Raw genomic sequence first — 17,871 nt, forward strand, 5'->3', positions numbered from 1 at the left:
AGTAGTTATGTAACTACAGAGTTGACTGTATATAATCTATGTTCAATATACAGTGGTTATGTAACTAAACACTTCACTGTATATAATCTATGTTCCACATACAGTGGTTAGGTAACTAAACAGTTTACTGTACATAATCTATGTTCCACATACAGTGGTTAGGTAACTAAACAGTTTACTGTACATAATCTATGTTCAATATACAGTGTAGGGATGTCCGCTAATGGCTTTTTGCCGATATCCGATATTCCGATATTGTCCAACTCTTTAATTACCAATACCGATATCAACCGATACCGATATCAACCGATATATGCAGTCGTGGAATTAACACATTATTATGCCTAATTTGGACAACCAGGTATGGTGAAGATAAGGTACTTTTAAAAAATAAAAATAAAAATAAGATAACTAAATTAAAAACATTTTCTTGAATAAAAAATAAAGTACAACAATATATAAGTTACATAGAAACTAGTAATGAATGAAAATGAGTAAAATTAACTGTTAAAGGTTAGTACTATTAGTGGAGCAGCAGCACGCACAATCATGTGTGCTTACGGACTGTATCCCTTGCAGACTGTATTGATATATATTGATATATAATGTAGGAAGCAGAATATTAATAACAGAAAGAAATGGGGGGAGGGAGGTTTTTTGGGTTGGTGCACTAATTGTAAGTGTATCTTGTGTTTTTTATGTGGATTTAATTTAAAAAAACAAAAACAAAAAAAACAAAAAACGATACAGATAATAAAAAACCGATACCGATAATTTCCGATATTACATTTTAACGCATTTATCGGCCGATAATATCGACATCCCTAATACAGTGGTTAGGTAATTTAACAGTTGACTGTATATAATCTATGTTCCACATACAGTGGTTATGTAACTAAACACTTCACTGTATATAATCTATGTTCCACATACAGTGGTTATGTAACTAAACACTTCACTGTATATAATCTATGTTCCACATACAGTGGTTATGTAACTAAACACTTCACTGTATATAATCTATGTTCCACATACAGTGGTTATGTAACTAAACACTTCACTGTATATAATCTATGTTCCACATACAGTGGTTATGTAACTAAACACTTCACTGTATATAATCTATGTTCCACATACAGTGGTTATGTAACTAAACACTTCACTGTATATAATCTATGTTCCACATACAGTGGTTATGTAACTAAACACTTCACTGTATATAATCTATGTTCCACATACAGTGGTTATGTAACTAAACACTTCACTGTATATAATCTATGTTCAATATACAGTGGTTAGGTAACTAAACACTTCACTGTATATAATCTATGTTCCACATACAGTGGTTATGTAACTAAACCAGGGGTGGGCAATTAATTTTCACCGGGGGCCGCATAAGCAACCCGAGCACTGCTGGAGGGCCACACGACAATATTTCAATTAAATTTTGCTCAATATCATTTTTGATATACCGTAAGATAAATAATAATGATGATAATAATAATAATAATTTAATTTAACCTAACTTAACTTTATACAAAAGCAGATTGATTTTGATGGTCACTTTATCCTGCATTATCCAACATTTTTCCCCATCAGATTTGGACAACCACCTGTTGTTAAAAATAGTTTTTAATCATATTTATTTTATATTGTTTTTTATATTGGTTTTATATGTAATTGTTTTTTCTTTTTATTCAGTCATTGGTGGAGCTAAGGATAATATTTGAATATTGTTTGTAATATTGTTGTGCAGCACTTTGGAAACATTTTGTTGTTTAAATGTGCTATATAAATAAAGTGGATTGGATTGTCACACCTGCCAGCTTGTCCCAACACCCATTTACCTCTGTGAACAAGTCATTACCTGTGGTTGTCTCTTAAATTGACTGCATCACAGCTCTCATCCAAAGTTAGCAAAAAACAGTCCATGTCTCCGGGCATTATCAGCGCAACAAAGTCCAATAAGCACTCCTTAATAAACTCTCCGTCAGAAAACGCCTTACTTTTTCTGGCGCTTTTGTGAGAAATGACGAAACTTGTCCTGACGGCTGCATCTCTGGGGGTGTGAAATATGGCACAAAGTCCTTGTTGGCTTTGCAGTTTTACCATCAACGCATCAGCCTCCCTTGCGCGCGCTTCATCAGACACATTCCGGTATTTTCCCTCGTGTTTCTTCGTGTAGTGGCGATTAAAATGATATTTAAACACAGCAACCTGTGTACCACACATTAAGCACACGGCTTTACCATTAATTTATGTCAAGAAATACTTGGCAGTCCATCTCTTGTTGGAAACACGCCATTCCTCATCAACTTTTCTTTTTTTAGCGTCTCATCACTTGTCTCTATGCACCTTCACTCACAGGTTCCCCCCGGACATACGGCATAAATAACACATTTCAAAATAAAAGCAGCACAGTTGTATTGCGCGCACGACATAGATGTTTTTTAAACTTTATTTTGTAATTTGTAATTGCGCCGTTCAATTCACTCACAATCGCACACGCGCATACGTCCACACGGAGGTAATACAAATAACACTTTTCAAAACAAAAGCAGCACCGTTGTATTGCACACTCGACATAGATACTTTTTGAAATGTATTTTGTAATTTATGATTGGCCTCACGCGGGCCGGACAGGGATGCGCAAAGGGCCGGATGCGGCCCGCGGGCCGTACAATGCCCAGGTCTGAACTAAACACTTCACTGTATATAATCTATGTTCCACATACAGTGGTTATGTAACTAAACACTTCACTGTATATAATCTATGTTCCACATACAGTGGTTATGTAACTAAACACTTCACTGTATATAATCTATGTTCCACATACAGTGGTTATGTAACTAAACACTTCACTGTATATAATCTATGTTCCACATACAGTGGTTATGTAACTAAACACTTCACTGTATATAATCTATGTTCCACATACAGTGGTTAGGTAACTATAAACACTTCACTGTATATAATCTATGTTCCACATACAGTGGTTATGTAACTAAACACTTCACTGTATATAATCTATGTTCCACATACAGTGGTTATGTAACTAAACACTTCACTGTACATAATCTATGTTCCACATACAGTGGTTAGGTAACTAAACACTTCACTGTATATAATCTATGTTCCACATACAGTGGTTATGTAACTAAACACTTCACTGTACATAATCTATGTTCCACATACAGTGGTTATGTAACTAAACACTTCACTGTACATAATCTGTGTTCCACATACAGTGGTTATGTAACTAAACACTTCACTGTACATAATCTGTGTTCCACATACAGTGGTTATGGTACATTTATTTGGTTTGACAGTAATAATGCAATTTCTACATATTACAGTAGTTCTTTCCTGCTCAGTGTCCATACCAGTTACTTATGCCCCAAGTATTTTTTGGAAACTTTTGTAACTTTTTGCATTCGACACACTGCATTATTTTATTTTAGTTATATTTGTACCTATTTTTCACTCCCCTTATAGTCAGCCAGTTACTTCAACTCATCACTCATTTGGGGTCAAGCATTGATCTTCAATCTCTTCAGTACAACAGCTTGCTTGCACCTTTTAGGGAAATCCAGCAGATGTCGCTATTCAGGTATAAGACCAGTCTGCACCATCGAACAAGGCACATTCCCCTCATTTTTACAAAATCCTCATCAGCTTTGGACCAACAATTAGGAAGAAATGATGGCTTCTTTGTGAAGTGTGTCTGCCTGCAATGTACTGTTTGTAACCACTGCACTATATTCAGGTATGTCTTTAATTTGACCTATTTGGTACCGCTACCAAAATGTGTTTCCATACTCTAAATAAAGGGGAGCACAAAAAATGTCATTATTGTCTTTATTGTAACAACAAATGTTAGTGTACATGAAACATATGTTTATTATTGTCATTTAGTCCTTCAATAAAATAGACAACTTGTCTTTTAGTAGTAAGTAAACAAACAAAGACTCCTAATTAGTCTGCTGACGTATGCAGTAACATATTGTGTCATTTATACACCTATTATTTTGTACACATTATGAGGGACAAACTGTACAAATTGATTATTCATCTACTTGTTAATATCTGCTTATTTTGTTTGAACATGTTCTATCTACACTTCTGTTCAAATGTAATAATCACTTATTCTGCTCTTCTTTGATACTTGACATTAGTTTTGGATGATACCACACATTTAGGTATGGATGTGATACCAAGTAGTTACAGGATCATACATTGGTCATATTCAAAGTCCTCATGTGTGCAGGGACGTATTTACTGACGTTATAAACATAATATGAATTTAAAAAAAAGGAAAAAAGATTTTGTGATGATAAAAAATATCGGGGTAATCATAGTAGTATCGACTAGATATGCTATTGTACTTGGTATCATTACAGTGGATGTCAGGTGTAGATCCACCCATGGCATTTGTTTACATTGTGACGCTGGTGAGCTACGGTGTGTAGTGAAGCATGTTGAGCTATTCCTCATCCTCCAGTGATAAGGTTACTTGTAAGAAACTCACTAATGGACAAAAATGCATCCATTCAGTGTTATAACTTCACCTTTATCTTTAGTTTTTACACCAAAATGCGTCCATTCTCCCTTTTCTGTCTACACACTGTCTGCTTGTAAGTACTCTGTGTGTGTGCGCTGCCCAACATGCTCCTCTGCTCGTACAACCAGCAAAGCGCTGATAAAATAGTCGGTCTGCGTCGGCGCTTATAATAAAAAATATTACTCATATTAGGTTAATTTCAGGTAATGATATGTAAATGGGGTATTTTTGGTGCTTTCTGGATGTTTTTTAGAGAGTGTAATGAGAGTCTTGTCTTGTGCTCCTATTTAAGTTCAAGTTAAACTTGAACTTAAATAGGAGCACAAGACAAGATTCTCATTAAAAGTTAGTACCAATGATAGTCACACACACTAGGTGTGGTGAAATTTGTCCTCTGCATTTGACCCATCCCCTTGTTCACCCCCTGGGAGGTGAGGGGAGCAGTGGGCAGCAGCGGTGCCGCGCCCGGGAATCATTTTGGTGATTTAACCCCCAATTCCAACCCAATTTTGGTGGCTTTTACTCTTTTGTTGGTGTTTTCCTGTAGCAGTTTCATGTCTTCCTTAAACGCTATTCCCCGCATCTACTTTGTTTTAGCAATCAAGTTAAGTTTTACGTTCTTGCTATCCTTCTTTGTGGGGACATTGTTGATTGTCATGTCATGTTCAGATGTACTTTGTGGACGCCTTCTTTGCTCCACAGTAAGTCTTTGCGGTCGTCCAGCATTCCGTTTTTGTTTACTTTGTAGCGAGTTAGGTTTTAGTTTCATTCTGCAAATCCCTCCCTAAGCTTCAATGCCTTTTCTTAGGGGCACTCACCTTTTGTTTATTTTTGGTTCAAGCGTTAGATACGACGACAAACCCTCGTCGTCTCAGGCGACGTGTTCCCGACGTCTACAAAGAAATGAGCTACCTGCTGCCACCTACTGATATGGAAGAGTATTACACGGCTACTCTGCCGAGCTCTAGACAGCACCGACACTCAACAACAACACATCATTTGCAGACTGTAATTACTGCTTTGCAAAATTATTATTTTTTTACCCCAAATAGGTGAAATTAGATCATCTTCCACGGCACACCAGTGTGCCGCGGCACAGTGGTTGAAAAACACTGAGCTAAATATCCTAATATCCTATTGGGTGTTTAATGAACATTCTGCACTAGATCACCCTCAAAGAGTGATTTTTGTCACATTCAATGCATGTATTTATTAGATGTTGGACTTCATATGTTGCTAAATAAAATATATTTTGTAAATGTAAACAGTTGGTGACAGTTTTCTTTTTTAGGTTGATAGGTTCTCCTTATGGTTTGTCAGGGAGAGTTTAAAAGAGTCGCCATACCTTGTGTTTTTTAGACTTCCTGCTCTCTTCCTCATCATCTGAATAATGATGCCTCTTCTCTTTGTGTTTTTTCTGGGCGTGTGGATGGCCCGTCTCCTCCTCGTCCTCCACCAGCAGATCATATCTGGAACTGTTGGAGGGGTTATGGAACAATGGAGGATGTATTCTCAGGGCAGTGACGTGATCACATATGGAGTGTTTGTGTTTTAGAAGATGTTTGGCCTCTCCTTTCATCAGTCCGTGCTCACAGACGTAGATAGGACAGCTCGAGCCTGAGGTCCAAAGTATTTATCATCTAGAGAGGGGATGGTTTTGCTGTCTTGTGGTGCGAAAGGTAAGTAAAGATAAAACGCCAGGAACACTTCTACAGGATGTTCTGCCAGAGTGTATCTTAGGTCATAATTGTGAGGATACTCTTGTTTGGGTTTGACTTGATCTTTCAGAGCCAGTTTGGATCGCTTCTCCAAGTCATTCTCATAGGCCTTGAAGTCATCCTTGGTGTATTTCCCACCTGAAACACACATGATTGTCGCTCATTACCAAACACTCTCAGGACTGACCACACGGTGGCTCTCCCACCTTTTCCTTTCCATTTGATCTTTGCCACGGACTGGCTGAAGTCCACGTGAATGCGTCGGTCATCGATGAGCACGTTGTCCATTTTGAAATAGGCCTTTTCGCAGTCTTCTTGCTGTCGAGACGACCAGGAGAGCAAATACAAATGATCAACCAGGACAAAATCAAGAGGAATATTGGACAACATAGACTAGATCAGGGGTCGGCAACCCAAAATGTTGAAGGAGGACTAAAAATATTTAAACAAAATCTGTCTGGAGCTGCAACAAATTAAAAGTCCTATATAAGACAACATATGATTTAAGTGTCTATATCAGGGGTCACCAACCTTTTTGAAAGCAAGAGCTACTTCTTGGGTACTGATTAATGCGAAGGGCTACCAGTTTGATACACACTTAAATAAATTGCCAGAAATAGCCAATTTGCTCAATTTACCTTTAACTCTATGTTATTATTAATAATTAATGACATTTATCTATGTTATATTAATAATTAATTACATTTATCTATGTGGTAACACTGATCATCGTAATGATTTCTCACAATAAATATATATAGAAACAGATAAATATCAATATGCAACACTTTATTTTTATATTTTCTCTAAGTGCACATTTTTCAAATTGAACATTTTCAAATGATCACTTCTAAGACAGTCTTGGGAAATCACAATATCCCATTTTAACTAGCTAGCCACTAACATTTTTTTAACAAATCATGAATTACTTTGCACCATGTTTGTACAAATAATAACTCATGCAAAAAAACAAAAGTCAACTCTCAAATTTTGAAATAAGTCACACCAAATCTGTTATCTGTTTCTTTGTCAGTTAGTGAAGACCAAGTCTTTCAAATATTTTCTTGGATTTTCAAATTCTATTTGAGTTTTGTCTCTCTTAGAATTAAAAATGTACAGCAAAGCGAGACCAGCTTGCTAGTAAATAAATACAATTAAAAAAATAGAGGCAGCTCACTGGTAAGTGCTGCTATTTGAGCTATTTTTAGAACAGGCCAGCGGGCTACTCATCTGGTCCTTACGGGCTACCTGGTGCCCGCGGGCACCGCGTTGGTGACCCCTGCTTTATATGAACTATATTAGCCTACTGTCAAAGGCTGGTGCAAATCTTCGTTGACAGAAATGTTGTATTTGAATTCTTATTCAACATTTGCTGGGAGTGGCAGCTGGACGCGCTGCTTGTCACTCCAATTAAGCGCACATTGCCACGGCAACTCAAGCTGACAATGGGTGTTGTCTCAGACCACCAATGTCATGCCAACACGTGTCCAACAGAAAGCGCAGTTTTAAAATATACAAATTGCAACTCAGTTAAGGTTGTGAGCATCAATTGAGACACATCAGTGTGTGTGTGTGTGAATGGGTGAATGTGGAAATAGTGTCAAAGCGCTTTGAGTTCCTTAAATAAAGGTAGAAAAGCGCTATACAAGTACAACCCATTTACCATTTACATTGACATGATTACATTAACAATTTTAGCCATACATACAGTATGTAAGGGGCTAGAATGTTGCTACAGGGTTAAAAAAAGTGATGACACAGCGCCTGCTGCTGGCGTTAGGTGGTAATGTAGGTTGCTGTGAAGAATGCTGGATGGTGTGCAGTGTCATTTAATTGCCCAGAATAATTGATCATAAAATGTTAATAGCTTGTTCATATATTGTATTGTACCTTGTAATGTTTGCATAACAACATTCACTAATTGCTGTGAGTCCAAACTATACTTTACGCGACACATTTATTGACAAAAGTGCACTTTCTGTTTTAAAGTAATTAGTCATTTTTTATGGAATAATTACACCAAGACTCTAACCCAGGGGTCACCAACCTTTTTGAAAGCAAGAGCTACTTCTTGGGTCCTGATTAATGCGAAGGGCTACCAGTTTGATACACACTTAAATAAATTGCCAGAAATAGCCAATTTGCTCAATTTACCTTTAACTCTATGTTATTATTAATAATTAATGATATTTACACTTAATTGAACGGTTTAAAAGAGGAGAAAACACAAAAAAAATTACAATTAAATTTTGAAACATAGTTTATCTTCAATTTCGACTCTTTAAAATTCAAAATTCAACCGAAAAAAAGAAGAGAAAAACTAGCTAATTCGAATCTTTTTGAAAAAATTTAAAAAATAATTTATGGAACATCATTAGTAATTTTTCTTGATTAAGATTAATTTTAGAATTTTGATGACATGTTTTAATAGGTTAAAATCCAATCTGCACTTTGTTAGAATATATAACAAATTGGACCAAGCTTTATTTCTAATAAAGACAAATCATTATTTATTCTAGATTTTCCAGAACAAAAATTTTAAAAGAAACTCAAAAGACTTTGAAATAAGATTTAAATTTGATTCTAAAAATTTTCTAGATTTGCCAGAATAATTTTTTTGAATTTTAATTATAATAAGTTTGAAGAAATATTTCACAAATATTCTTCGTCGAAAAAACAGAAGTTAAAATGAAGAATTAAATTAAAATGTATTTATTATTCTTTACAATAAAAAAAAATAATTTACTTGAACATTGATTTAAATTGTCAGGAAAGAAGAGGAAGGAATTTAAAAGGTAAAAAGGTATATGTGTTTAAAAATCCTTAAATCATTTATAAGGTTGTATTTTTTCTCTAAAATTGTCTTTCTGAAAGTTATAAGAAGCAAAGTAAAAAAATTAATGAATTTATTTAAACAAGTGAAGACCAAGTCTTTAAAATATTTTCTTGGATTTTCAAATTCTATTTGAGTTTTGTCTCTCTTAGAATTAAAAATGTGGGGCAAAGCGAGACCAGCTTGCTAGTAAATAAATAAAATAAAAAAAATAGAGGCAGCTCACTGGTAAGTGCTGCTATTTGAGCTATTTTTAGAACAGGCCAGCGGGCTACTCATTTGGTCCTTACGGGCTACCTGGTGCCCGCGGGCACCACGTTGGTGACCCCTGCTCTAACCCTATTTTTAAGCATTTTACTCATTTTATGTTAGTTTGTATTTACTTTATGGACAGGTATTTTATTAATATGTATAATTGCCGTTACTGTTATGTACATGCATAACTAAAGGTAAACTATGTATGAAAAATGCATAGAACTTAGCCCCTCTGTGAAAGAAACTGAGTGAACGCTCTTGTTAGTCATTCACGGTCTTCGTCTCTGCAGAGAAGCAACAACTTCAATGTTATGTTACATACCGAGAGCAAGCGGGAGGAGACATGCTAATTGCAAAGCTAACCTCTAAACTAGCTTGAAACAGAAGAAATAAGTAAGTTTGGGCACCACAAGATTAGATTTTTGAGGGTAACGATTTGATTCAGAATTGATTCTCGATTCAAAATCAATACTTTTTTAATAACATTGGGTGGCAGTTCAATGATTAACTACATTACTCCATAAAATAGATAAACAGCTCTGTAAATACTGCTTCAATGACAAGCAACCTTTGCCTCCATACTTCATCACTTACCCATCGCAAAGGCTGCAAAGTTCTTAAAACGAATTCCGAAAGCGGGCATGCGTCGACTTTCTAACCACCACCAATTCCAAGAATTCTTTATCCTTGGATCCAAGACAACGTTCTGCTATCCCTCTTAAGTACCTACTTGTGTTGTCTTGTTTTATAGCAGTATTTTACTTCCGAGCATTCATGACATGACCAACACATTCGAAAGCAACCCACCTCAATCAATACGCATTGTTTTAACGGAAAAAAAACACCACTTTGACTGAAAGAATAGCGGAATTCCCTGGGCGATACTGCAAATGGGGTATCGATCCAATACCAGGAAGATACAGGGGCAGTGTTGGCCACATCAATGCTGATACAGATCATTGAATGATTCCCCTTTTCATCACAATTCCAATCCAATAAAAAAACTTTGGTACATATCTAAAACTCACCTTTTCAAATTCAATGAAGGCGTAGCAGAGGGAGTCTCCACTCTTCCAGTCTCGAATAATCTCACAACTGCACCAAAGCAAAAGCAGCATGAAAGGATGACCACAGTAACATTTCCAAGATAATATGTAAGCATGTATATATATATATATATATTTTATGTGTGTATATATATATATATATATATATATATATGTATGTGTGTGTATATATGTATATGTATTTATGTATGTATATATATATATATATGTGTGTATATATGTGTATGCACACATACATGTATATATATATGTATATAAATATGTGTATGTATGTGTGTATATATGTATGTTATGTCTATCTATCTATATATATATATGTGTAAATATATATATACATGTATATGTACGTGTAAATGTGTGTATATATGTATATGTATATATATATGTATGTATATATGTATATATATATATATATGTGTATGTATATGTATGTATGTACAGTATATATATATATGTGTATGTATATGTATGTATGTACAGTATATATATATATGTACCGGTATGTATATGTATGTATGTGTATTAGGGTTGCAACAACTAATCAATTAAATCGATTATAAAAATAGTTGGCGATTAATTTAGTCATCGATTCGTTGGATCTATGCTATGCGCATGCGCAGAGGCTACTTTTTTTAATAAACCTTTATTTATAAACTGAATTTATAAAATAAGTATGGTGCCAGTATGCTGTTTTTTCCCAATAAAATACTGGAAAGGATAGAAATGTAGTTTGTCTCTTTTATCCAATTATTAATCGATTAATTGAAGTAATAATCGACAGATTAATCGATTATCAAATTAGTTGTTAGTTGCAGCCCTAATGTGTATATATGTGTGTGTATATGTATATATATGCTAATGTATGGATATAAGCATGTGTGTGGATATATACATATATATAGATCAGGCATGTGATTTGACCACAATGAAAAAGACTGAAAAAATTTCCGGGGGTCTGGGGGACAAGTGCCCTGGTGGGGGGGACAAGGGGGGCAACGCCCCCTGAAGCTCCTGGTTTTTCACCAATTTAACATGCTAAAATTAACAAAGACAGCACCATTTGAAGAAAATATTTTAGTGTTTAAAGACATGAAAACATCATTAATAGAACATACATAACCCAATGATCCTAATGAATCACTGTATATGGTTCAGTCCCAACAGTATTTAGTCACTAATATTTACATCTTGTGTTCATTTCACATCCACAGGTGTCACATTGATCAGTGTTATTATCTACACTTTATTTACAGTATTACCACATTAGCTTTCTCGGAGAGCCCTAACATGAGCTTTCCTTGCACATTTCTGAGCAGCCTGCATTTTCCTTTTGGTCTCTGCTTTTGTAGCTTCTTTTTTGGATTTTTGGATAAATATAACAAAATACCAAATGTAAACATTTCATTCTTTTCGCCAAAATAGGATATAAATGTATGAAAATAATTAAACATGTTTAGTATTGTTTACTCATGTTTGAAAATAGGAAGTAATAATAATGTGAGGACACTGACATATTGCATGAAACAAGTGTGAAAATATTTACCTTCAAGATTGTTACACCACTGACAATAGTTTCAAGAGACCACATAAGAACTTAATATTACAAAATAGTATTATATGCAAATTTATTTCAAATAAATTGTTAACTGGATTCAATAATGCGACTCTTTGAATTTCTGTAATTTCATAATATATTTTCACGTGGCTTTTTATTTTTAGAAAAACCCATTTATATTTCGCAAAGCAATAATTGGTTAATATTTAAAACAAACATGCGTATTTCGCAAGCAAATATTTTTTAGCTGACCTCATTATTAACAACCCTGTGTGCAACTGAAGTGGGTTGTGGGTGGATCTTTCCTCTCCATGTCACTTTCGGTTGACATCCAAAAGTAGCAGCTAGTGAAAAGTTAGTTTTCCTTGCTTCAAGTTGTTTCATATGTTTTTGGCGTTTCGCATGTACTTCCAAAGCCTTGAAACCTGGTGATCCATAGTCAATATTATCATGACACCACGTGCACAAAACCTTTCCGGGACCATCGATTTTCCGAATAAAATCACCGAACAAAGTCGTAACTTCCTTCTTCCCAACAGTAGCAGTGATTTCCCTTTCCATCCAGTCCCATCCAAACTTATTTTTGACATGTTTATCAATTTATTTTACTCGTAAAGCGTCCTTTCTCTCGAGAACCGACATCGTTTACATATGGAAAATGGCCGTAGTAACCATTATGAATGATGACGTTATTAACGTCATCATTCATAACAGATGTCCTGATTGGTCACAAGGAACATATCGACCAATCAACTACGGCGCAATATAAACTACGTCTCGAATCTTGATTTAGGGTCGGAAAAAAAAACAGAAAAACGGGAGATAATTTTTTTCCCCCCCGAGATTAAAAAAGACGGAATTCCGACTTTAGACGGAAAAATCACATGCCTGATAGATACATATCTTCTTATTTTAATCTTTTTTACCATTTATATTACTAAATTATTGTGTATCTGCTCCAATTTCGTTGTTCTTTGAACCTGTTCACTGTAATAATGACAATCTATAACTCCAGTTTCACCTTTTAATGTGTCCAAAGCGGGAGAAGATTATTTCCAGGTCCTCGTCGGTGGTGACCGGGTTGAGTTTGCAGACAAACAGCACATTCTCTGGGGGCTTGACGTCTGCATCGGGGAGGTCGCCCACCTAGAGGAATGACACGCTTGCTTGAGGCTTTGGGAACTTTGCTTGAGGGTTTGGGAACTTTGCTTGAGGGTTGGACTTCCTCACCATCTCCAGTAGGATGGCTCGGGTTTTAGCTTCTTTTGCGTTGAGCCTCTCCTCCACTTCTTCAGCTGCTTTCCCGTCGGCATCGTCTATGACTTCTTCTGCTCCTATGCGACCACTCTGCTCTCCCATCAAAAACAAAGAGCAGCTTTTTTTTTAGCTTTCACAGCGTAATATACTTGCCATGTGAACTACAAGCAGTGTTGGCGCTAGGAATTTTCAAAATGGGATCCCAGTGACCCCATCGAGTCATAAAAATGGGGTCCCACAGTACATTTTTGGGGTCCCACTTTTTTGTAAGCATTTTGAAAACAAATGATAAATGTATGCATTATCTCACATTCTATATTGTGTTTTGGAAAAAGGTTGTCATAAACGTAACTTCATTCATTAAAAAAATAACAAAAGAAAACCATTTTTTATGCATATGTAAATGTATTCAGTTATAAACATTCATTCACTTTCTTCTTTCCTTCATGGATCAAATTTTTACCGCTGCCTAGGGAAGATGTTTGATAAGAAATTATCGAGTTCGAGCCCATTATCGAATCCTCTTATCGAACCGATTCCTTATCGATTCTCTTATCGAGTCCAGATAGGTTGTTGTATATGGAAAAAAACACAATATTTGGTTTAACAAAAGCTCAATCTTATTTTATAAGAAAAAAAATAAAAATAAAAAAATATTGACTGTTACCCCCCTAAAAAAAAAAAAAAAAAAAATATTGACTGTTGTTACCCAAAGTATACTAAGTGGGATTTTTCAGAAAAACAAATATATACAGTAACACAAAAACAACCTGTCTCTGTGATCACTATAGGTGTATAAATAATAATATAGTGTTAAATAAAATCAGTCCCTTGGGCACAAAACTGAAAATAATACAGCTCTCCAAAAAGTGCACTTCTGCTGCTATTGGAACATACTAACTACACACACAGGCAGACAGCTAACAAACAATCCAAGACGTCTAATAAAGTTCCAAAGCAGATTAATCCATTTAGGCTCTTTATTGTTGTTGATCTTGCTTTGTCTTTTCCTATCTTTACTTTTGTCTGGCACTGGACTGTTATTATTTTAATTTTTTTTAAACTGAAATACACACAATGACAAATGTATAAGCTATGTGATTCAATTAACATACTGAAATGTAATACACAATATGTAAATATTAGCTTCACACAAATATACAGTACTATCATCAAACAAATACTTCTGAGTGTTGAAACTATTTCGATGGTGGAAATACACGACTGGCAGCCATTTTAAGTCCTCAAAACATCCACTGAAACAGTGCACAAAAATCGTTTTTCAATAAACATCTTAGTATCAAATTTAACCACTTTCCACCTTAATATTGAGTTACATAAACAAGTTAAACAGTTTACTTATAGACTTATCTTTTCCAAGGCTAGTAAGAGCTAACACAATTTGTCTACTTCTCAATTGTCTCATGAACTGAACTGACGTCGCCAACCCCGAAGTGCCCAAACTAATGACGCGTAGTATTTTCATATCGCCACAAGGTGTCAGTAAGAGTCTACAATCAAATGGGCATAACATTGCCGTTCCACAGGGCATTTCCTGTGGGACGGGATTCGTTCCCAGGGATTCGAATAAAGAACCAACTCTTTTTCTTTACTATAGTGGCCTCGATAACGGGAACCGGTTCTCAAAAAGGGATTCGAGTCCATGGAATCGGTTCTTTTCTTATCGAACAACCGGGAGAACCGGTTTCGAACATCATCCCTACCGCTGCAACCCCAAAATCAAAGTTCTCTGGCTGACGAGGACCACTGACACATCTCAACTCTGCATATTTGACTAGAATACCCTTATGAGCATTACATATATCAACATCAAGTACATACTGTACTGTTTACTTGGTGAAATACACTTTTTAGAGCAGATATCTACCCAAACCACCACTTTGCTGATGCCAAAAATAGATTTGAAGGGTATTTCAACAAGTAAACAGTACAGTAGGTACTTGATGTTGATATATGTAATAAGGGTGTTCTTGTCGAATATGCAGAGATGAGATGCGTCAATATCAAAATATTACTTGAAATCAATTTTTGGCAGCAGCAAAGTGGTTGTTTGGGTAGATTTTAGCTTTGTAAAGGGTATTTCAACAAGTAAACAGATTGATGTTGATATATGTAATGCTCATAAGGGTATTCTAGTAAAAAGTGTGTAAATATCAAAATATTACGTTTGATATATGGCAGGCAATCACATTTTGGCACAACACCGGCAACTACCGTAATTTCCGGACTATAAGCCGCACCTGACTATAAGTCGCACCAGCTAAATTTAGGGGAAAATACAGATTGCTCCATATATAAGCCGCACCCGACTATAAGCCGCAGGGTTTTGATGTGTAATTAGCGTAGTATATAGTGTAATTAGCGTAGTATATAGGGGTTCCTGCTACCACGGAGGGGATTGTCGGGAAAGAGATGACTGTTTGGGAACGCAAAGCGTCCCATTTATCAACAATAAATCTTTCAATCATTCAATCAAACTTTCACATCTTTGACATGGCAAACAGCATTCGTGCAGAGTACAAATAATACAACGGTGCAAAGTAATACAAAGTGCTCGCCTGTACGTTATCAAAATAACCATAAAAGTCAGTCTTTAATCATTGTGTCATCGTCTTCCTCCTGCGTACTAAAACCACCGAAATCCTCTTCGTCGGTGTCGGAGAAGAACAGGCCGTAAATAAGCCACACCCTTGTATAAGCCGCAGGGACCAGAACGAGGGGCAAAAGTAGCGGCTTATAGTCCGGAAATTACGGTATAAACAAAACAAAACACAGGCGGAAAGCGATAATCGATAAAAAAAAAAAAGCAAACCGGAGTTTTGACGGGTCGATTTCCGGAAATGCACGTCCGTTCTGATTTCAATGTGTAAAAAGACAAAAAAAGGGCGTTAACGCCAACATTGTATACGTTTGCGCCACAACGGCAAGAGCTATCTGGTCGATTTGTAGTTGTTTTGATCTAGTGTGGTTTACTTTAAGTCCTAAAGTAGAAAATGTGTACTCACATCTAGCTGCTGTTGAGTTGGATCAGGGGATCGATCAGGCACTGGTAGATCGGGGGGGTCGTCAAAGGGGTCATCGAGTATCACAGTGTGGTTTATCCTGAAGTCACATGACATGTCATTCATCCGTGTTGTAAACCTTTATGGCACATTTGAATCTGACTCAATGGCCCATTCATTGGAGTCACAACTGACCTGATGTCCTGAAATGGTACGAAGTCTGCATCGACAAAAGTCTCATTGATTTTAGCCAAGATGTCAAAGCCCTCTGAAACCTCACCAAAAACAGTATGCACGCCGTCCAGATAGTCCATGTTCTCAGCGGTTGTAATAAGGAACTGGAAAGAAGAATTTGATCACTGCTTGGGAATAATATTACAGTGGTCACTCAGTTTCCGTTGGCAATCAGTTCCAAAAGGTTTTTGTTGAAGACGTAATACCAACTAACTCCCGAAAACCAAGACGTATTAATAATATCGCGCTTTTGCCGTGTCAAGATTCTCACAATAATGCCTCGACTTGTGCTGGTACCAAACGAGAACGTGGTCAATGTAGTTTTTTACTGCCGCTACAGAGGTTGGCTAGTCTGAGAAGTAAACTACATCTCCAAAGATCCCCTGGGCAGTGCAAGCGAGCACAACGCAGAACCACGAGAACCAAAGATATGGACGTAGGAAATAATGGTAATCCTTTTCAGACACCCACAAATATGAACACAAAGCACATTTTGCAGATAATAATTATGGTTGTACATGCAGGAAACGATGTGAAGTACATAACGACTAATAAAAAGGCTACATAAACATTCAACATCACTTTTATTGAAGGCGTTTGTTGACGGCGATGAGCAGAGAGGCACAAGGGGTAGGAATAGCCCCTGCTCGTACTTTGCTTAGTCCCCCAGTGATGATGTCATAGAGGGGCGGGGCAGCTGGGGAGAATTTGACTTCCGGGTGGGGAGTTGAAAGCAGGCTAACAGAGGCACGTTTTGTAACAAAGACACGTCACGAAAAACAAGTGAACAATCGGACGCATGGGATTTTTTGTTTCTGTGTAGTGATAAACAGCCAACGGACTAGTTTGTCGTACGATTACTGAAATGGTATGCGAAAACCTGGGCAAACCATTGGTCAAAATGTTTATCTACAACAGAATTCTACGAAACGTGGAGTGTAAGAACACTGAGGTGCTCACCTGTGATCCATGCTGGTCACTGCCATTGTTGACCATAGACACTGTGCCCTTTTTCCTGTGTTTAATACGCGGGGCTTTCTCTGCATCGAAAAAGCGGGCTTGGTCCCCGTACAACTTGCTGATAACACACGAGAAAGGACATTACTGTCACCACAATGCCACTTTTGAGGAAAGTAAGCTATGGTAGATCCCCTCCTGATCACATTCGTGCCCTCGCCCGTAAATATTCAAATATTTATTTTCTTTGCTTTAAGTTGTAAGTTCTTTTTTAAATGATAAATTAGGATAAAAAAGCCTTTATTTATCCCACAGTGGGCACATTCTGTGGTTGCAGATTTTACATATAGTAGCAAAACATAATTAAAAACAATATTTTTTTGTATGTGTACTGGACAATAAACCATTGC

General features: G+C 36.4%; 1 protein-coding gene across 1 annotated transcript in view; it reads right to left on the reverse strand.

Annotated features, from left to right (window-relative positions):
- LOC133645997 (peptidyl-prolyl cis-trans isomerase-like 4) overlaps positions 1-17,582 on the reverse strand; it is a gene marked incomplete at its 5' end in the record, with an annotated part of 18,682 nt that extends 1,100 nt beyond the window's left edge. Inside the window, 9 exons of the mRNA XM_062040921.1 lie at positions 5,908-6,037; positions 6,322-6,418; positions 6,487-6,598; positions 10,397-10,463; positions 13,012-13,136; positions 13,221-13,337; positions 16,274-16,370; positions 16,466-16,608; positions 17,465-17,582. Of these exons, the coding sequence (XP_061896905.1) occupies positions 5,908-6,037; positions 6,322-6,418; positions 6,487-6,598; positions 10,397-10,463; positions 13,012-13,136; positions 13,221-13,337; positions 16,274-16,370; positions 16,466-16,608; positions 17,465-17,582 (1,006 nt within the window). The remainder of the gene's footprint in view (positions 1-5,907; positions 6,038-6,321; positions 6,419-6,486; positions 6,599-10,396; positions 10,464-13,011; positions 13,137-13,220; positions 13,338-16,273; positions 16,371-16,465; positions 16,609-17,464) is intronic.
- Between the last annotated feature and the right edge of the window lie 289 nt (positions 17,583-17,871).

The sequence above is a fragment of the Entelurus aequoreus genome, linkage group LG03 (assembly GCF_033978785.1).
Source record: "Entelurus aequoreus isolate RoL-2023_Sb linkage group LG03, RoL_Eaeq_v1.1, whole genome shotgun sequence".
Classification (NCBI taxonomy): Eukaryota; Metazoa; Chordata; class Actinopteri; order Syngnathiformes; family Syngnathidae; genus Entelurus; species Entelurus aequoreus.